The sequence below is a fragment of the Amyelois transitella genome, chromosome 7 (genome assembly GCF_032362555.1).
Source record: "Amyelois transitella isolate CPQ chromosome 7, ilAmyTran1.1, whole genome shotgun sequence".
Lineage (NCBI taxonomy): Eukaryota > Metazoa > Arthropoda > Insecta > Lepidoptera > Pyralidae > Amyelois > Amyelois transitella.
In genome coordinates this window covers 6,180,579-6,203,189 of record NC_083510.1, presented here as the reverse complement: position 1 = coordinate 6,203,189, position 22,611 = coordinate 6,180,579, and the positions used below count along the sequence as shown (strand labels likewise).

General features: G+C 34.9%; 3 protein-coding genes across 4 annotated transcripts; 2 read left to right on the top strand and 1 right to left on the bottom strand.

The window, feature by feature from the left end:
* The first annotated feature begins 491 nt into the window (after positions 1–491).
* LOC106132740 (tRNA-dihydrouridine(20a/20b) synthase [NAD(P)+]-like) lies at positions 492–2,060 on the top strand. Its single transcript, XM_013332260.2, has 2 exons — positions 492–755; positions 903–2,060. The coding sequence occupies exons 1-2, from the start codon at positions 634–636 to the stop codon at positions 1,948–1,950; spliced, it is 1,170 nt and encodes a 389-aa protein (XP_013187714.2). The 5' UTR covers positions 492–633; the 3' UTR covers positions 1,951–2,060.
* A 1,675-nt stretch (positions 2,061–3,735) lies between these two features.
* Positions 3,736–14,512, top strand: LOC106133587 (zinc finger protein 436). 2 transcript variants are annotated; one of them, XM_060944922.1, is made up of 8 exons: positions 3,736–3,919; positions 7,551–7,661; positions 7,769–8,920; positions 9,270–9,392; positions 11,173–11,393; positions 11,938–12,023; positions 12,516–12,683; positions 13,318–14,512. In XM_060944922.1, the coding sequence occupies exons 2-8, from the start codon at positions 7,551–7,553 to the stop codon at positions 13,539–13,541; spliced, it is 2,085 nt and encodes a 694-aa protein (XP_060800905.1). In that variant the 5' UTR covers positions 3,736–3,919; the 3' UTR covers positions 13,542–14,512. The 2 variants fall into 2 exon arrangements, with proteins under 2 accessions (XP_060800905.1, XP_060800904.1); XM_060944921.1 differs by having other exon boundaries at positions 3,736–4,177.
* Positions 13,977–22,216, bottom strand: LOC106132700 (PR domain zinc finger protein 1). Its single transcript, XM_013332203.2, has 7 exons — positions 21,989–22,216; positions 21,589–21,705; positions 21,241–21,282; positions 20,396–20,544; positions 20,132–20,232; positions 17,820–19,997; positions 13,977–17,502 (listed from the first exon to the last, which is right to left on the bottom strand). The coding sequence occupies exons 1-7, from the start codon at positions 22,133–22,135 to the stop codon at positions 17,189–17,191; spliced, it is 3,048 nt and encodes a 1,015-aa protein (XP_013187657.1). The 5' UTR covers positions 22,136–22,216; the 3' UTR covers positions 13,977–17,188.
* Between the last annotated feature and the right edge of the window lie 395 nt (positions 22,217–22,611).

Here is a 22,611-nt window from a genome sequence, read left to right as displayed (position 1 = left end):
AATTAAAGTATATGTCAACGTCACTTAGGACGTTGACGTACCAAACTAGTGTTGCCGAACTTTCGATAGCATCGATGGTTGTCATCTAAAAATCATTATATCTTCGGTTACATGTCAAAAACATTATTCAGTCCACAGATTTAAAATATTACTTTATATGTCTGTGATTCTGTGAGATATAATTAAAGTGAGTAGTATTTACAACATTATTGAAATAGAACACTAATAGCACGTATCATATTGTAAGCTAAAATTTCGCGAAGATGTCACATTACACAGTTATAGAATAAAAAATATATTTTAAACATGTCGTCGAGCACTCCACCTTAGATCATTTCTGTTTGGAGTCATGCGCTAAAAGCACCATAATGCCAAATGAGAATTGCAACTCGGTTAATTTAATACAGCTGATTTTAGTGGAAGCTTCTGATCAACAAAAGTCCTCTGTGCTTCTGATCGAGCGGCAACAACACTAGTTCATGTCAATCATTTTATGTTATCATTCATATCTAACCTCATCAAAAACAACTTTATTACACGAAAATTTGTTTTTATGTTCATTTATTTCACTATTCTTTGATCAATGCCGTTGCATTTTATTTATGAAAAAAACGATATTATATTCTGTAAATCATGAAAGATAAATCAAATATATCTGAATTATTTCACAATACCAAAGTAAAAAAATCTTACTTGAAAGTATGTGCACCTATGGTTCGATATAGCAAAGTGCAATTTAGAACACTTGTTAAGAAGTAAGTAAATTTTGCAGCATTTTATGCAGAAAATAATATTTTTTATTTGCTCAAAAAATATGTCAATAAATGTACTTTAAAAATGCCAATGTAGACAGCATAAACTGGCTATGAAAACGTGTATTTTATGTTCGTGTTTTGTTTCAGTTTTGGAGTGGATTTAACATTTACGCCTATGATATTAGCAGATTCATTCTGTCAGAATATGAAAGCCAGAGCGAGTGAGTTTTCAACAACCAGCAGTGATACTCCCCTAATTGCTCAGTTTGCTGCCAACAATGCTGATGATTTTATTGACGCTTCCAGATTAATATATCCATACACAGATGGCGTAGACTTGAATTGTGGCTGCCCTCAAAAATGGGCTATCAATGATGGATATGGCTGTTCAATGCTTAGCAAACCTGAGGTTATTCATGATATAGTACGAGGGGTCAGAAGTAATTTACCAAACAACTTTAGTGTGTCCGTGAAAATAAGAGTTTTAAAGGAATTAAAGAAAACTATTAATCTATGCCAGCAGTTGGAAAAATGTGGTGTTACATTTCTAACAGTGCATGGACGAACACCAGAGCAGAAAAGTGGTGATTGTATTAATACAAATGCTTTAAAAGAAGTGTGTCAGTCAGTACAAGTGCCAATTGTTGCAAATGGTGGTGTTAAATCCCTGGCTGATGCTGATGAGCTCCACAATACTGTGTGTTGTGATGGTGTGATGGCTGCCAGTGGTCTGCTCACAAATCCAGCTTTGTTTAGTGGGGCTAATACAACACCTCTTAATTGTGTCAAACAATGGATTGATTTGAAAAATCAAATGAAAGATAGGATCACATTCCAGTGTTATCACCACCATTTAGTATTTATGCTTGAGAAAGTATTGAGTAAGCAACAAAAACGAATATTTAATCACTTAGGTAGTTTTGAAACTGTTGATGATTATTTAGATAGAAATATATTAGGCAGTATTAATTGTACAAATGAATGTAGTAATTGTTCTTTAGATGAATTTGTAACATGTGATTTCCCAGAAGAAATTACTTTAAAACATGCTAAAAAGTGTAGATGTTGTGCCAGAAGTGTAACATATTGTGTTTGTAAGAAATATGACTATGATGCTTCAGATGGTAGTTTTTTTCTCACTTATGTGGATACCAATGATGAGAATGTAGGATTAAACATATTTGATGAATCTTAACATAACATTATTACCTATATTATTACTTTTAACTTTCGGCTGCATTATACAATTTTTGATTGTCAAGTCTATTCAAATGGGCCCCCAGGATTTGATTTTATACAATTTATTCAAATAATAAAAATATTTTACTATTTGTTTTTTTTCTTCAAGTCCACCCTCAATAACCACAATTTACTAAAAAAAAAGAATGTGAATTTGCAAATTTGAACAGAAAACATTCTTTTGTGGTAATTTATTTAAGTACTTAATAGAAATATACCTTCCAAGTTGATAATTTGGTAAACAATAAAAATTAGCTAAAAATTGACAAATCAAGTAAAAGACTAAGTACATACAATCCCATTTTTCCTGTTGAAGTAAAAATAGATACTTAGGTTCGCATAAATTTTGTTATACGAGTATAGTGTGTCAGCAGCGCACAGCCGAAATTTTGGTCATGAAGTGTAAAGCAGCAAGGGAAATTTCCCGAAATTCCTATGGGATCAGGAAGACACGTACTACCAAGCTATAAAAAAGATTTTGTTAACTTTCTAGATACTTAAGTTGATATGTTTAGATCTTATCTCTTTATTACACAATTAAACGTTTTTCCGAGAAAGCTAATGGGCTCCGTTACCTCTTAATTTTTGTGAAGCAAATTACCTTAAACCATAAAACCCATTTAACTTTTTGGCGCTATGATACCTTCACCGGACCAAGGTAGAGAAGGTGTAAACCGAAGATACAAACTAAAACCAGTCGAATGCTTCCAAATTTACTTTATATCTTCTCTGAACCTTTTCTTTTCCTCCTGGTACACATCCCGGTTACATACTCTTTCTCTGGAGAGGATTTCGGGTTGTGTCTATGATCCTGCATTAGGTACTTAAGTGAGGTTTTTACATAAGGCGATTCCTATTTGACCTTTGCGGGGAAACTAACCCATAATCATGGTAAAAGCTGAAAAGGCGATAGCCGTGTGGCGACATCTCTACGCCACTCGTCACAACATACAATCAAAAAAACTACTGTCAATCATCGCGAAGAAATTGATGCGCTCAACCAATAGCAGCGAAGAATCTAAATCGCGATTTCAAAGATTTCATGGATTAAGGCGTAAATACAACCTCCGACACAACATCGGAGCCGCGGTTCCCCTGGCATAACACCTAGCCTGGCGGAAGATCTTCCCTTTGGTGGCGGTCGACCCGAATCATCGCTCCCGCTACAGCCGTATTTCCTGAGTGACATTTTATTACATCCATAAAAATTGATGGAATTGTCCTATTCTAAATTACCGTTGGACCTTCATTGGAAAACTATATAATATGAATGCGTGCTCACTCACACACAATACGAACCTATTTACGAGTATGACTATATATAGTATATATTCTTAGATAGGTAGGATAGAAACCCAATTATTTGTATCTGTCTTCTATAATAAACTAGCTCTATAATAACCGCGACTTCGTCCGCGTGGAATAGTTATTTTGGCATCATTGTAGCCCTCAAGGATGAATAATTTAACCGTTTTTTTCACATTTTCCATTATTTTTTCGCTCCTTAGAGTTGCAGCGTGATGTTATATAACCTCAAGCCTTCCTCGATAAATGGTTTATTCAACGCAAAAAGATTTTTTTCAATTCAAAGCAGTAGTTCCTGAGATTAGCGTGTTCAAACAAAACAAACAAACAAACTCTTCAGCTTTATAATATTAGTATAGACACATACTAAGTACCTATACTTATAATGAAATAATAAAGAGTCCGTCGTAATCTTATCTAAGATAAGTAAATTAAATGTTCATGAACTTGAGAACGCGTGAACTGAAGTGACATTTCTTAAAATAATTTGTTCATAATTGTTACCTATAGGTACTTATGTTGTCGGAATATGGTTGGCTCGGATGAAAAAAACGACCAATTTAGCGGCGGTTCAGAAATTAAGATGTTAATTTGTTGGATAAACAGTGTTAAATTGGACAGTAAGTGTTTACGAGTGTCATTATCATAGTGCGTGAGACACCAGATATTCGCCAAGCGATGATGGACTGAAGTATGCGCGTGCAGCCGCCATCGAGCACCGGCTATCAGTATGAAGGACTCTTGCGCTTGAACTAGTCAAGTTTCGTTCGCAGTGTTTTCCCGCACTTTTTGTCGCGATCATGTGTTTTTCATAGTGTAATAAAAAATTGGAATAGTCTTTTAAGTATTTGTTAAGATACGCCAAACAATTAAAAAATGTAAGTCTACCAAATTATTTTGATACCTATTCTCTTGTTAACATTTACGCACAAAAAGTCGACTTTAAATGATATAAAAGTGATCTACGATGACTAGGTAGATACTATTTAGTTTTAAAAATATTTGCCAATCTCATATAAATTTTATGCTAAACGTGGCCTTTCAGTCTTTTCGGGACTGTTCATTCTGTCTAAGAAAGGGATAGAGAAGTGTTGACGTAAATTATACATTCACACAAACTTATCATGTCAAACGTATCATGTTGGTTGTACCGGTTGTAGGATACTTACTTAAGTAACTCTCACAAAAATTTGGAAGGATACATTGTTATTATTAAAGGAGAGAAATTCTTAATACTTGAAGTGTGTAGGTACACTTCAAGTATTTAGAACTTACATGATCGTTAATAACTAACTACATATCTTTACTCTCGTAAAATACGTTTACGCTTATATTGAATGTATTTACTTTCCTACTCTAGTACTCTAAGATGAAATGAGAAAACGTATTATAGTCTGTTATATTTCAATTTATTAAGAAAATAGGTATCACTGTAGTTAGGTAGTAAAATTGATTGATAAAACGGAAAATATTGTTCAGTGCGTGTCATGTGACGTTTCGTAAATGGCAAAGTTTGAAGTGATAATTTGTAATCTCTCGTGATAATTGTAGGTAAAATGAGCAGTTTTTATAATATTTTGTTTATTTATAAAATTAGTTATTCTTAATAAAAATATGTGGTAAGTTATAAGTAGTGATGTTCCGTAGGTATATCCGTATCCGTATCAATTAAGATCCGTATCCGTATCTGTATCCGTTACTTTTCTCACGGATTTTTTACGGATCTTTTACATTATTAATTTTATTTTGTTATTGTATATAGGGGATTAGGTAGAATGAAAAAACTATTAAATTCCATAAACGATTAAAATTATAATTTATACCATCACTTTAATAACTATGAGAGATGAGAAAACTAAAAATAAATTCTAATTAAATGACTGTTCTAATAAAATAAATTAATACTGCTTGCTTAAATTTTGCTTAAATTACAGGAACTTGAAAAAATTATTAATCATAATTGAAATTTAGTAATATATTAAGTAAGGTAAATTGTATTTCAAAAAGAGAAATTTGGCAGTTTTGTCCCCCAAAAGTCTGTTAAGATAAGGATCGTAAATAATTCCGTGCTTGGGTAAAATTAAATTCTGTTGGATACCAAGCTGTCCACATCACTAGCTGTATTCTGTGACATACATACATGTATACAAAAGATATATCCACCGCTTTTTGCCACGCATTACCTACGCCGTCTCAGCGCAAAAATTTACACAGGGAGAAACAGAATCACGTTTTCACCACTTAGCCATCCGATCGCAATTTTGCAAAAATCTACCTAATTATAGGAAGACAATAAGTTTGTATCAGTAGTTTTCTTTAAATCCAGTTTCTCTTCCTGCTAGCCTCTGAAGTACACCATTCTCTTAATTTTAAATCAATACAAACAACATTGATGTTTCCGATTTTGTTTCAAGTTTTCCTTGAATTATTTTAAGTTTCATATGGATACTTTTACTGCTATGATCGAAATTTAAAAAGAAACTACTTAGTAGGTATCTATGGCACAGTAGGTAAGCCAGGTCGCTATACGAAAAATAATGGTTATAAAATATAGGCGAAGAGACTGACATGACACATGACGAACAATAAGGGCGCCGTTTTTGGTATTTGACTACATAAACCTATAAAGCTCCATCGGAAGGCATGTCTTGTCTTGCAAGACGGTTGTATTTCGCAAATCCTATTTTCTTTACCAATTTTTCTCCTAGTTCCAAAGTTCTTAATTTTTTCCATGCAAAGGGCCCTCAAAGTACTTAAAGTTGGCTGTACTGTAGGACTATGTATATGTTTCATATTTCTAACAAGTTTTTTTAACTTCAATCCGACATATATTAAATTAATACTTATTTATGTTGAATATTAAATAATAATAATAATTTAATAATCATATTTATTTCATGCGTTTTACACTGCAGGTAGGTAGGTACTTTATCAATTCATAGGAATATCTGGTTACACGGATACATATTAATTAATACATAATGATCTTTAACTTCGGAAATTTATCTCCTAGGAGATAGCTATCTCTATTAACAGAAACATCAATGATTGACGCTATGATAATTGATTATTTCCACATCTATAGTGTGATTAAGTGTAAATAATTTTTAATATAACAATTTAGGAGTTGTAAGTACTTTCTTATTTTATGACCAGATATAAAAGTTTTTTTTTGTATATTTTAAATTATAAAAATATAATTTGAAATATATAGTGATAGATTTGCTTGCCTATGGGCCTTAAAAAATACCAAGAGATCTTTTCGAGATTCCAGCTCTCTCTTTAGCTACTTTTATCATAGGCAAAATACTATACCATACCTATAGGCTGTCAAATTTGTATTATATAGGTATTAAGATCAAAATAATCACCATACCAAACATTGAGCTAGCTAACCCTAATTGGAATTTGCTTCTATGAGGTTGGTGCGCCGTCACACATTCCTAAATGCAGCTGTCGATGGATGGGCGAGATCAGACTTCTAATTTTCCTCTTGTTTGACTAAATCTATTTGCTCTGAACTTTCACAACTGGTGCTACTTTAAAAACGTTGACCTGCTCGTATTTGTTTAGTTAATTTTGCCTAACTGCGTGTGAGCCCGAGCGTTCAGGTACTAGTAGATATAGCACCGAAACGCGTTTGTTTGCGTGCTGTCGAAAAATTGACAAAAGTATGCCGCAAATAATGTTATGTTTACACACGTTCGAGTTAGTCTTCTAGCTTGCAATGGGTGTCCACCGTAACTGCATGGTGGTAAGCCGATGACTAGCACTTTTTTATATAGAAATTTAATATCATGATAACAACTTATATAATAGTTTACTGGTTTCGTAAAAAAATTATACGCTAGTCATAGAGGAAACAAAGTAAGGGTCAGTCGTGATAGTGCTTTGATTTTCAAATCAGTCACAATTGCATACAATCCTGAAATCGACCCGATTTAATTGTTATTACAAACAAGGGTAATATTTTTTTGTTGCCGTGTGATTCCCGGCACCATTAAAAAAAAATAGGCCCACTCCATCTCGTTCCTACGAATGTCGTAAAAGGCGACTAAGGAATACGCTTATAAACTTGGGATTCTTCTTTTAGGCGATAGACTAGCAACCTGTCACTATTTGAATCTCAATTCTATCATTAAGCCAAGCAGCTGAACGTGGTCTATCGGTCTTTTCAAGACTGTTGTCTTTGTCTACCCCGCAAGGAATATAAACGTGATTATATGTATGTATGAAAATTTTTGTTGTCAGATGTGCGATTGGTTGTCGACTGGGGAGTGGTGCGATGTGCAACTTTATTGTGGTGGTCGTTCCTTCAACGCACATCGAGCTGTCCTCGCCAGTGCCAGTAGTTTCCTAAGAGTAAGCCACTCTCACGAACGAAGTCTAAACATAAATTGATCCAATTTCTATGGCTATGATCTGATTGATAACAAGGTAAAAAGTAACCAATAAAAATATTGTTACAGCGGATACTACTTTCCTGTCCCGGAGGAGAAACACCGACATGTATTTTCTTGCCAGATTTTGATCTTGAAGCTTTCTCCTCAGTCCTTTATTACGTTTACAATGGCGAAGTGGCTATACAGAAACATAAATTACAAAATTTTATAGATGTAGTTAAGGCTCTTGATATATTTGTAGATCTTCAATGTCTCAGAAAACGAAATACTCTAGAAAATAACAGTTTGTATTCAAACAAATATTTGGCTGAGAAAGCAAGCAATCAAAAAAGTAGAAATGTAGTAGCTTTAGATGCTGGAAGTAACAGTGATCATGAATACATTAACATCAAGAAAGGAGAGAACAATCAGGACATACGTTCTCAACATTCACTTGATGACTCATCAGATTATCATGACAACCAAGCACGGTTTAACAATTGGATCAATCCAATTCTACGACCTTCTTCACAAAATCTCCCAACCTTTCATTTCGACCGACAAAAAAACTTTTTTCCGCGTGATTTATGTCTTGAGACATATCCTCGAAACGGTAACGCTAACGGTCTGGCGACAGGCGTGCTAGCAATACCAAATGAACCCTATCGTACTCCTTCATCTGTTCTTTTGACGAACGTAAATAGTAAAAATCCACGGACTGATGACACAACCTCGGATAAAACAAGAAAAAGAACCGACCACGAGTCTGAAAACAACTACAGAGAAAGTATATCGGAGACTAATAATTTTCGAAAGGACAACATCTCCAAATGGAATGGCAATGAACATTATTCAAAGAATGCTGATTCAACCAGTAGTGTATTTAGTGAAGACTTTTCATCATTTCATGCGCCATCGCCTTCGCCAAATATGAGTGAGCAATTTTTACCAGAGGTTCCTTCGCCATCAATTGATTATAATTCAACGCAAGGAATAGAAGACCCCTTGCAAAATGTATCTTCAACTACCAATCAACGGTCTGGACATAATTACTTTATGGAAAATATCAAATATAACCTTCCTGTAAATGAAAATGCATGTTTGGAAACTAGTCTCCAGACAACAAGGACGTCGGCTTTCATATACAATCAAGTATTAGAAAATCCATGGTGTTCCAGACTTACTTTTAATTATAGACCAACTTTTAAGAGGATTTCATCTTTAATTGACGACAGAGAGGTAAATATAAATTTTCTATTTGGAAACATTTTATTTAGATCCAGTTCTGAAGTCGTGTGGTCTCAGAGTAGAATAGAACTAAGTACTCCAAATTTATCTGTGGTTGTCGTAAGAAGATAAAAATATAATTCACATTTCCTAAGCCTGGTTCTCGTCTTCTCTTTGGGTTACAAGGTTAGATAATAGTAGGTAGATATGTAAAATGCAACATCCTTATCAAATCGTCCATTCTTAGAGCTAGACTCGGGGATCTCAAACAACATGTGAGATCATTACCGATTTTATTAAGATCCCAGAAAGGCTATAATTAAATGTCTTAAACTAATACAAAGAAACTGTCATTTTCTAGGATGAAGTTGTTGTTAATGATAACAACAATAACAGTCAACAGCCGGCACCTTCACCAGCAATCGAGACACCTGAAAATGTATTAACCAGTGGCCAGGACTTCAAGTGTGTAATTTGTAGCCAAGTTAGTACTAATTAAAAATGAACTAGCCTTACAGTCCCTAATTTAGGTTAAGTTATTAAAGTAACTTGCATTCATTTCATAAATAAATGCAAAATAATTAAGAAGTTAGTTTGGTAACAAATTCATTACGTGTAGTCACTGTACATACGAGTACATACATATTATCACGTCTATATCCCTTGCGAGGTGGTTACAGCCAATAGTTTTGACAAAACTGATAGGGCCACGTTCCGGTGTTTACCTTAATGATAGAATTGAGATTTAAATAGTTATAGGTTGCTAGTACATTGCCTAAAAGAAGAATCCGAAGTTTCATTCCGCTTAAAGTAAGCGTGCGATAGAATAAAATTAGTTCAGAAAACAATGAAATCATATCATTACATCACATACATACTCGTAATACCTCAGCCTGTGTATGTTACACAATATAGTGTCACATTGCATCACTGGTCAAAAATTGATTTTGATAAGAAGATAAAAATCATAATATTACCAACCGTGGCAACATTATTGTCTCCGACAGGATAATTTCCGATAAAATATAATTGAAGTACATACTTACAAACATTTTCTAACTTGTTTATTTGATGGCGCAAATTATTTGAATAACTTTTACTGTTAAACCATAATTCTATTCAGAAATATTCACGCTTAAGTTACGATATTTAAAGTGCTAGGAGTCATTTATTTTACTTAAGTTGAAAAGCTTCGCAGGATTTCACCGTCTTTGATAAACATAAGGTACATCGTGCAGTGAAACTGCATGTACGTAAGTACGAAATATTCATTTATATAAGCTACTTTTCATTTTAATGGTAATAAGGAATACATTACTTATTTAAATTCCTTTTGATGATTGCTCAAAATTCATGAATAGATATTTTAACGAGTTCAAATGAACGACACTTGATCTCTACTTTCAACGTTATTGCAATCGAGTTTAACTCGCAATATCTTATCTCAAAGAATAATGCTGAATCATCGAAAAACAAGATAAAAGTACAAAATCCACGCATTTTGTACACTGATAAAAATATTGTGGAACACATAGTTATTTTTTCCACATATGCTTTTTTCTGAATATCGTTACTTATTTATATATCAGGAAAACTATATAAAACTAGCTGTCCCGGCAAACGTTGTTTTGCCATATTAATAATTTTATAAGTAATGTCTAGTTAAAAAAATGTTAAGGGTGGACAACCCTTAACATTTAGGGGTATGAAAAATAGATGTTAGCCGATTCTCAGACCTACTGAATATGCATGCAAAATTTGGTTAAAATCGGTAAAGCCGTTTCGGAGGAGTACGGAGACAAACATTGTGACACGAGAATTTTATATATAAGAGATATAGGTTCTTCTTTTATAATATGTTGCCGTTGATTTGATTTTTAATAGATTTAGGTACATTCATACATATAGTCACGTCCATCTCTCACGGGGTAGACAGGGCCAACAGTCTTCAAATCATTTAAAGGCCAGGTTTAGCTGATTTAGATGCCTGGTAAAATTTTAAAAAGTGAGAAGAACACATCTTGATACTTTTACTTACTAAAGTTGTGTTTTCATAAAATAAGAGCATTTGCAATTCATAAAATTAAAAAGAAATAAGTAGAATAAAATGTATACCTAGCTAATTTGACTGATGTTAGGATTCAAGTTAACAGTCATAGACACGGCAGTAAAAAAATGTTCAGCCCTTTTCAGACAAGATTTTTTTTTTAAATCATGAGCTGTTGAACGAAATAATTTCATATATTACCTTGACTACTTTTCAGGCTTTTCCTGACAGTGAGGGCCTCACGGAACATTCGCGGGTCCACGCGACAGCGGGGCGGTATTCGTGCGGCGAGTGCGGCAAAACGTTCTCGCAACTTCGCAACTTCAGATACCACATGTCCGTGCACCGGGGCACCAAGGAGTTCGCCGCCACGTGCACTGTCTGCGGGAAGTACTTCAATGATAGAGGTTACCTCAGCAGCCATATGAAGATTCACAGGTTTGTAAGATGTGTAAACGAACGAACCAACTATCCTTTTTGAAAAAGCTATAGGTATTAATCGATTTAAGAAAATCTTCTGCTTGGAAGATTATGTCTATGTGTTTTCTAAATTGAAAAACATTTTTTTAGTATTACACGTGCCTAATAATAATATATAGAAAACAGAAAAAAAAAACAGAAATTACTAAACAAAGCAACATTATAATTTTTATAGGCATCGAAACTTTTTGGGCAGAGAGAATATATTATGTAGCGCTATTATGTTAAGAGTTTGAGTCCTATAAGTGCATCATGTTTGTCAGGGGGTCTTTACTTTTATAAAAAACGTGTACTCATAAATAACATCATAATTCGTTGCTTTATCGACAAATAAGATGTTAAGCTATAAGAAATGATTTACATTATTAATTTTATTTGGTTCGTTCTTTCAATTTCTATTGCACTGTATGTATAATTCATCTCGGTTCTGTCCAATGACCAATACAGGCAAAGATTGCTGTGTGATAGGTATATTTATGTAATAAAAATTCTTTGTTTTCAGAAACCGCAAGGAATACAAGTGCTCGATGTGTCCAAAGTCGTTTAATCAGCGCGTTGCCTACAACATGCATGTTCGAATTCATACAGGTAAATTATAGATAGATAGATAAAACTCTTTATTGCACCATAAGAGTAAAACATATAAAACAACACAAAACGGATAGTGATGGTACAAAGGCGGACTTATCGCTAATGCAATACCTTCCAGTCAACCATTAGGTGGAAGGAAACCAAACAGGAGATTGGAAATGGCGTAGAGCAAGATAAATAATATAATTGAATTATAATTTTATTAAGAAAAAAATATAAAGAATATGTTTATCCTTCTAGCATCAATTTTACTTGCGTTTACACTTCTCTGGAGTATTGTATTGTAAATATATATTTAACGTGAATTAACTTATTTAAGCTAAGCGTATCTTAGCTAAGGTAAAATCGAATCAAAAATATCTCTATCCCGCATGAAGCGTTTTACCTGACAGTGTCCCCGAGCACCAAGATAATTTCCTTAAATCAATGAGTAAAAACAGTAGAGTGTAGTATTTGTTATATATACTTGATGGAAATATATTTTGTCAGGTGTAAAGCCGCACGTTTGTGAACAATGTGGCAAAGCATTCTCCCGCAAGATGCTACTGAAGCAGCACCAGCGGACGCATTCCGGCGAGCGCCCCTACGCGTGTCCTCACTGCGATAAGCGGTTCGCAGACCGCTCCAATATGACGCTTCATCTGCGACTACACACCGGTCAGTGAAGAATTTACAGCTTTAGCGATGCAGATTATAGAGTCTAGAGTCTAGCATTAAATTTTTCTGCTAGGTTTTTGTGATAAACTTCTTCACTAAATTTATTTGTGCCGTGTGGTTCCCGGCACCAATACAAAAAAGAATAGGACCACTACATCTCTTTCCCATGGATGTCGTAAAAGGCGACTAAGGAATAGGCTTACAAACTTGGGATTCTTTTTAGGCGATGGGCTAGCAACCTGTCACTATTTGAATCTCAATTCTATCATTAAGTCAAATAGCTGAACGTGGCCATTCAGTTTTTTCAAGACTGTTGGCTCTGTCTACCTCGCAAGGGATATAGACGTGACCATATGTATGTATGTACTAAATTTATTTATTTATTGTTGACGTGAAGATGATCAGTATTCCATAAATGTTTTGCCTTATTTATTTATCTAAGCTTAATCAATGTAGGCAAAATTGGTTTTATTTTTACTTTGTGCTTAGGCTCCAAATTGCTCTTTTTGTGGCACAAGGCGCACAATTTTTTCAACTTCGGATATTTAGTAAGTGGCTATCTACCGAAATTTTCGAAAAGTATTTTCACGATGAAATCACATCTTTAGACTCATATTCAATATTTGAATTACAGGAGTGAAGCCGTTCTCATGTTCTTTGTGCCCGAAGTCGTTCACCAAGAAGCACCACCTCAAATCTCACCTGAACTTCCACACTGGCGCCAAACCTTACTCATGTCCGCGTTGCAAACTCTCTTTTACCCAGTCTTCCAATATGCGAACACACTACAAGAAATGTAACGCACAAGAACTTGTCAAAGAGAACGAGAACCAAGAAACAGAAACAAAAAACAATTAATGAAAATTACATAGAGAACCAAGTTTTATTTTTTTCAATCTGTAGACTTTGGATGTAGATGTAAGAAATGTGTGTGGGCGAAAGAAGTATGTATGCAGGGATCGTGGCAAGTGGAAAAATGTACTTTCTACCTACTCCCCCGGGAAAGATACTAAGGTGTCTGTAGAATTAAGCCCTATTTCTCCATCCTGATTCAATAACCATACGCTGATCACAAGAATTTAGTCCACAAGAGGGAATAGTTCAGGTGGTTTGCATCTTACACATTATGATACGGCAGTAAAGTTTTAAGATTCGCAAATTTTTATTTAGGAACACAATCTTATAGATTCCTAACTAGCAGTTTACTTTCTTTCGCCATTTATGCTTACACTGCTAAGCAAAATTCTTTGTCATTAATTTCTTATTTAACTATTTCTTTTTTGGACTTCAATACAAACATGAATCTTTGTTAAAAAAATGGTACTTAATAATTTGTTGTTATACTGAATAGATAGATAGATTTAATCATGAAAACAGAGCAAAAGAAGATAGGGCGAGGAAGATGTAATTAAAACAACAATGTTATATTTTATCCTGTTTTAATGGATTCAGTGTAGTAAAACAATTTATCGGTCAATGTGTATAAAATTACAGGCCTTTTATAGTCAAGTAGGTAAGTTCCGGCGCTTTAAGTTATTACAATACTCATTATAGGTGTATGTGAGTCCTTTATAACATTAATATTGTAGCGGAAATATTTATCGATACGTAGTGATACATTCATTACTTTCTGTACCATAGATAGGTATTGTACTTACAAATATGATCTAGGTCTCTTAGATGGTACTTTTTATACAAGATTGATATATAGAAATGACTGATATTTTATTATAGATGATTTGAAATATACCGAATAAAGTGTAATCACAATCGGAAATATGTACAGTGACGCAAAATTAAGACAAAATATAATGACAGTATTACGTGAACTGAGTTTTATTTCATAGTATACCTTAATACAAATGTCTAAAAATATCACTCGGGTCATGAAACAAATCGAAAAATTTGAGTAAAATTATGCCCGTATTTGTGCGGGTAATCAAAAATCTAATGCCTGGATTACACGATACCAGTCAATATGAAATAACAGTATCTTAGATTAACCAAAAGATACTTTAAAAGGTGTAATTCATTAATTATAGAAAAACATCAAATTGATTAAATGACTGGCTTCGTGTTTACGAAAACATCATAAAACCTATATATTTAAAACTTTAACAAAAATATACATACTTAGACAATATATCTATGAACAACATAAGGAATGGCGAGAAGTTTAAGGTATATATTGTAATGAACAGGTATGACTGAGATATTTCTTTTAATATTAAAAACTTTTAATAGATACGAATATTTCATGGAATCACTGAAAATCTAGCCGAAATATGAAAATCACTAACAATATTTTATCACATGCAACATTTTATTGTAAAAAACGGATTGTTCTAAGAAATATAAAAATATTTTAGAAGCAAGTATGTAGTTAGTTTGTCTAAATCGATGAGTTAAGTTATATATTCCACATTTATCGTGTCGTGTGACACTTTAGCGACTAAGTATTCGTTTTTAGACGAACTAGTTCATTACCTGCATTTCGTAAATTTATACAGTAAAATGTTCGTAGGTACACATTCGGAATTTTCGCACATTTTGTATAAACCCTGTAAATATTAAAATCAGAAAATATTTGTTAAACTATTCAAATAAAGGTAAGTACTAAGTAGTTTAACAGCATGAAAATGATGCATCTCGTTTAGAGATTTGAATAAACTATTAATAATATTATTTAGGAAATCTCTAAAAGTGCTCACAATGTAACATCACATACTGTTTTAGTTATATTACGTTTATGTTTCATAAACCACGAACGGGGTAGATAAAAAATTGAAAGTTATGATATCAACTGAGTAGTTTATGTTGACAAAAGTATGTATTTTCAATTTAAACAATATTTTGAAAAAAAGCTTTTAAAAAAAATTCTGTTAGAATAAAGTAGTACATATTTCATGTTAAAAATAAAAAATATATCTTGCAGTAAGTTCTAGTATTTCATTAATTAAGATTATTGCAAAATTTTTAGCAGGTAGACAAATAGTACAAAACATACAAGTTATAATCTACTAGGGTTTTCTTGTAAATCTTAATCGTACGAACAATAGAAATATATAAAATGCTATCGTTTGGTTTTACATCACGTATATAAGCTATATTTTAATAGACTCCACAATATTCGTACTAGGCGCACGACGCATTATAAGTAGACATACCTACTTAGTTTTAATATTCGCCATCATTACATATTTATCTCAGCCTTTTCGAATAGGAGAACCGTAATAACTTCAATTTTGGAATATAAAATAGTAACTAGTAGACTCGGTGTATTAACATTACAATGTAGTAGTGTTGTAAAAACTCGAGTTGATTAATTTTAGTTTTGAGACTTTCAAATTGAAGTCTCTTAAGCCAGAGTCATTTATTGTATTGCTTCATTTCTAGAGTGATTCAAGTCTTTGTAGTAATCAATGAAAGTGTGAATACTAGATTATGAAAGTTTCGAGCTTTGAAAAACGACTGAAGTCTCGAAAGTAAGACTGAAGGGCTCGAGTTGTTTACAATTCTACAATAATGTAGTAATTAGTCTTTCCATCTGCCAAGACATAATGTCGTGTCAGGCAGCTGCAGACGACTACTACTCTACGATGTGAAGCACCATTTGTTCTAGCGTAGGGATAATGTACACGATTTGTCGATTTTAATCTAAATAACATTAGAATTAAGTTTTTGCTCATACGCGCTTACTTTCCAATTATTCATTAGGAACAACAATTTAAAACACTAAACCGACATCTCTTTAGGATAACTTATAAATATATTTTATAAATGTGCTTTTGGCACTTACCACTAAACAGTGACGTTGAATTTTTATTTATTGAAATGAATAGCTATTGTTTTATTTAATCAGGATTTATGGAAGATTAGACGCGATGGATGCGTGAGAGGTGTACTAAGATCGCCCTCTGGGCCTGTTTCTTTGGTGTTACAAACTCTCGTCGTATCCCATAGGCGATTTGAAGTTGCTTCTTGATAATAGAATTCTAAGTCAATAAATGATCAACCGTAATATTAGTTGTATCACTTTTCAAAGTATATTGCCGAAAAACATATTACACCACGATAAACATAATAGTATCTTAGTGTAGATAGCTACACTGCATAGAAAACCTAATTATTTAAAGTCGATGTCACAAAATCCTATTTACAATAAAATAATTTCACGTATAAAATTGAGCATTAGTATAACAAGGGCTGCTGAAACCTTAGGTATAACGTACGCAAATGATTCATACAATATAATACACTCTCCCAATGAGACTTATCTATTTAAGTACTTAGTACCTAACGTCGCACTTAAATTTACATTTTTACAATTTATACATCTTAGAGTTCATATCGTAATCTCATAGCCACTTAATGCAGCGAGTCATCACTCGCCACAGTATTGTTTATGCACAATTATTTTGCTGAATCACAAAATTTGAATCACAAGGAGCGGCGGGGGACATGCGTCCGACGTGAGTGTGATGCGAGGAGAGCGGCGGCGAGGCTCAGGTACATTCTATGATGAGGGGCTGGCTGGACTCGATGACGCTAGGACGGGGCTCGGCGGCCGGCGAGCCATAGTGCTGCGCTGGCGGCTCGTGCTCGCCCGCCATCTGTCGGTACTGCGCGTGCGCCGGCGACAACGGCCCGTGCCCGCTCACCAGGTGCGGCGTTGTGGTGTGTGCGTGCGCCCCCAGCACCACGTCGTGTGACAACGCCAGGCGCGCCCCACCGGCTCCCACCAGCCCGCCCTGTGATGGGGAGTGGACCTCGTATGCTTCATGGGCCTCTCTCTCGTGGCAGTCTTTGTCGACGGAACCTATAAAGTGCACGCGAAAATGAAATCGGCTCGTTCAGCGAGAGCGCAAGTGAAAGTTGCGGTTCACCTACAGAGAGAAAGTGCAGCGAGTTGCAGTCGCTCTTGTGACTTCGCTCGCGTTTTACTACTCTCATTGAAATAATAGTGACTATCTTAATTTTTATTATCATTAATTTGTATTTATTAAATTATTGCGGCTTTATTGTAAATAAAACCTTTTTATAGTTGTCCGCAAATCCAGATAAAAATAAAAAGTGAAAGTGGCTATTAATATAAATAAAATTAACAAATAAATTGAAAAGTGATTTTGAACTCACCGATACATTCAGTGTTGGCAGCGTTTGTAATGGCTAGAACTTCCTCGATATTGTTTGGCTTACAGCTGGTAGTTTTCCAGTGAGTGCGGAGTCCGGAAGCGCTTATGTACTTCTTATCGCAAGCCTGGCAGACGTACGGCCTGTCGTTAGTGTGCAGCCGCTTGTGAAGTTTCAAGTGAACGAACTGAGTGAACTTCTGCATACACAAGTCACAGGCATACGGTTTTTGCCCAGAATGTAAGCGTAAATGAGTTTTTAAATTCGATGTGGAAGAAAATCGTTTTTTACAAATATCACATTGGTGGGGTTTCTCCCCTGTATGCACCAGATGGTGTTTTTGTAGATGAGCTAATTGCGTGAAAGACTTGTTGCAAACATTACATTTGAAAGGTCGCTCACCGGAGTGGGTTCTCAGGTGCACTTTTAGGTTAGATAGCTGTCCAAATGTCTTGCAACATACGTTGCATTCATAATGCATCTTCCCATCTTTTTTCTTCAGTGGATAAGGCAAACTTCTGTATCCTCGAGAAGCTTGAGAGTTAGGACTCATTGGAGCAACCATAAGACCGCAGGATCCGTCGGGGCTCATGCTTCCATGTTGCGGCACAAGTTGGTTATTCATGTTTGAATTTTGAATTAAACTCAGTTGAGAGCAATTCTTTAGAGTAATTACGCTCGTCGACGATGGATAGTGATGGTTGCTTTGTCCATTTTGGGATCTTTCATATTGATGTGTAGAAGTAACGGTGGGCGAGTAACTGTTTGGAGGAGAGCCTAGTTGAGTTATAATAGTCGAATTTGATGGAGAATATAAGTTATATGAGTAGTTAGGGTAATGACTTTCATAACGAGTTTCTCGTATCTCACGAATTTCTCTGATTTCTCTTATTTCCGTTGTATGTGGAATGGTATGAGGTGGCGATGATGAATACACAGAAGCAGCACTGGGTACTGGCAATTGCTGTGGCAGTGGCAGCAGCGAGGGCAGTGGCGTGAGGTTGGAGCTCGAGTCCGGGCTACAAGCGTTGCCATATCTTTGGCTTTTCTTGTAAGAATACGCCATCTCTGTAGGAGATGATGGTGGCGGGGTCGCATTAGGTTGACGACGATTTGGATCATTGTTATTAGTATCGATCCTGTTACCAGTTAGAATAGTTTCGAGTATTCGCGTGTCTGGAGGAGAATACCTCATAAAAGCTGGTGGCGGTCCTGGTGAAATCGTGCCGTTCTCATAATATGGCTTATTTATAGGTACAATTGTGTTTTGTGACGATTCCAATACAATCACAGTTGACGTCGCTGGATCACGTCTTGGCGGCGAAAGATTTTGGGGAGAGGCATCCATTACTTCTTCGGCTATAATTAATTCTTTTTCACTTTCGCAATCCATGTCTTTGTGATTTTGATATTGGTATGCTCTTGGCATTTTTATTTTCACTTTTCTATACTCATTACGATGCATTTCTTGATCTACTTTTTGCACTATTACAGTTTCTTTAGGTTCATTTGTTTTGTTTGAACAATCTAATACATAGTTTTCGACATCTGAATCACTAGAATCTTCTGGTGGTGTAAAATCATCATGGTAGCCATTGCTATGATATCCTTCATCATTAGGTGTAAGTTGGTGTTCGTAATGAGGGGGTCCACAATGACTCATACTCGGTGATTTGCTTTCCATTTTATCTTGATGATTCTGTGCCATTGGAGACGGTCCACGCATATCCCTGATATGCTGGTTTTGTGCTGGTGAACGATTGTTATGTATTCTTGGATTTTCTAGATGATGAACAACAACATGTGCTGTACTTTCCTTTTGTTGGTGAATAACTAGAGTTTGATTATCCCTGTGATTTATTTTAACTGGAGAAGGTGGCTGCATCAACCCATTCGGTGATAAAGGTGATTGTTCGCTAATTATTTGATTTTCTGATTTTGTGTGAATGATATTTGCTTGCATGTCAGTTCTTACAATAGTTCTTTCATTTTTGTTAGAGATTCGATCTTCCCTTGGTGGATCACTAGCTTCACGTTTTCTCCGACGACTCGGTATTTCAGCTTCTAACAATTCTTTTGCATTTGTAAGACCCAGAACGTATTTCATGTGATTAAAAGCAATTTCTGGATGCACCGGGGCTGGTGGTATTCCATATGCTTTTTTGATGGTTTCTTCTTTGCCTGTAAAAATGTCAAATATTAATCTCAAACAAAGATAGAAACAAAACAAAATGTTATTGCACATAAAATTAAAACAATCAATTTGTCCTCACAATATTGAAGTTCCTAAAACATTAAGCTGAATTTATACTTACATATAGAATATGTCGCTCGTTCAGGATCAATATCATAACCAAGCCTTGTCGCAAAATCTTTACAATACCAGACCATAAGTTCTTCATTTGGCATAATATCTCTGTAACAAATAAATAAAAATCAGGTTTAGAAAAATGCATCAATTTAGAATAGTTGACATTTGTGATAACTTGTGTGATCTATTGAGACTAGTTGCGAATATTGTCTCGTGTTTGAAAATATAAAAAGTGAAATTGAGTTAGTGAAAAAAGTAGAAGTTTTACCTAATAGTGTAAAAGTAGATGTGTTCCTGATGCTGGCAGGCGACCAGGTTCATGACGGGTAGCGAGTACGCAGAAGCCACATATCTCATCCAGTTCGCGATACTCGTGTCCGACCCATCCAGGTAATAGTAGTCGCTATCTTTGAATATCTGTAATTAAATAACATAAATTATTATTAGATAAGCGTTAAAAATGCGAGAAAGTAACACTGAAGTTATTAGTATAATAATCAACGGAGTTGCTTCTTTTGTTTTATGTTTATCAGATGAAAGCTTTTCAAGTAGGTATTCCGCCAACATTATAGCTTTAGGATCAATAATACTCGTATGTTGTTATATGTATCAATATTAAAGGATAATAAAATGCGTTGCTGAACTGTTAACAACCAATAATAATCATCATGAATTTATATTAAATTTTGCATGTGTTGAAGAGCAAGTTGTGTTACATGCATTGTTAGCGTAACGTTTTCGATGAAACACGTGGCACGTGCAGGATATTTGCAGACCGCGTGCAACTGATAGCAGCATTAGTAGGAGTCAAGGACTAATGTCACTTGTATAACAACGGAATAATTAGATAAACTTTTGATCTAGAAGATCTCGGAACCTTTCTCCACGAAAATAGTTTATAATCAAGAAGTTGCTTACATAGTTAAAGATGAAGTTACAACTTTGATTGGTACGTTATAAATATTTATTTATTTATCTAATCTTTTTAATTTATCTAGCGCCGAAGTTACTTCGAGACTTGTGGTATGCGAATACCTCAAGGAATATTAATTATATTAAAACTATTGCATTGTATTATTCTATAAAATATTTCTAATATGAACCCAATCTCACCTTAATATTTCCATATGTATGATGTCTGACAGTTTCCTGTACCTGGCCCAATATAAAGGAATAGGTTAGTTAGAGAAAAGAATAGTGCTTAGATAAGCAATGATGAACAGCTTGCTTGCATACTCGAATGTTAGTTAGTAGTAAGTTGGTATATTTATGATTAATAATATAGCGTGTTTAATTTAGTCTCCCATATTTTTTACAAGATTCCTCAACCAGGGCTGTGTTTAAAGTAAGTTGTTTTTGCTAAGAGAGTACAAGAACGGCAAAAGATTTTACTTGCAAGTGTTAAGATGGCTCTATAAAGGCTAAAGCTGTATGAACTAATTCAAATTTTAGGAAACTTACCCTCCAATAATATCTCCAGGAAACTTTGTCATTTGGCTTGTTGGGAGTGCGAGAACCTTCGAAGGGCCCAAAACGGGAGCCCCGAGGTATCACTCCGATACTCCAAACACCCTCAGTCTGTGGAAATAATTGTTGATGTTATTACTTATATAAATGCCCACGGAAGATTACTATTTATACAGCACGGAGAAGTACACACAAAATAACTGATTGTTGTTGTATGTTTCTGTGGAGAGCCTTGTCTCTTATGCACTAAAAGAAGCTATCCGCAACCACGGAGGCGCGAAAAACTCAGAATTAAATTTAGGTTATTTAGGTTAATGAGAATTGTAACTGTAACTATCATTCTAATAGAAATGATAGGAAAACGAAATTTGACCATCCAAATCTTTCTTCTTACCGGTGTGTTGGGCGTAGATAATACTGCTGATGGTCTTAGTGTGAGGCTGCGTGGTAGAGTCCTCTCTGCCCTGTTGGGGGTGCCCCTCTCACAGGGCACGTCTGGCACTATGTATACTGTGAGCCGCTCGAATTCCTCCTCGCGCATGCGCGTCACATCGTACGCGCCCGCGCCGGAGACCACACTAGCGACAGCAGGACTGTTGCGACTCACCACTGTTGTGCTTGGAATGTCTTCGCTTGTTGACTGTTGAAAAAAAAATCTTGTAAAATATACTTACTAATTTCATTGACACTATTTTTATTTAAAAATCAAGTTGATTGAGTACTTCTATAAATAATAAAAATATGTTTCATATCATTCCAAATTAATGTCTAGAATCTAATGCCGAAAATATGCAGATAGTCTTGTGACGGAATGCATCTGCTTTTAACACCCGGGTGCATCGGTATGAGTGTAAGTGATATTGAAAGCTAAGATCTTTGTAAAGAGTTTATTTTCCCAAAGAGCGGGTGAAAAGCCACGTTCGATAAAGGGGCGGTGCTACTACTGACCCAGTTTTGTGATGAGTGCGCACTTACCACTGCGCACCGACACTTCCCCTTTGCCTATTTATATTTTGA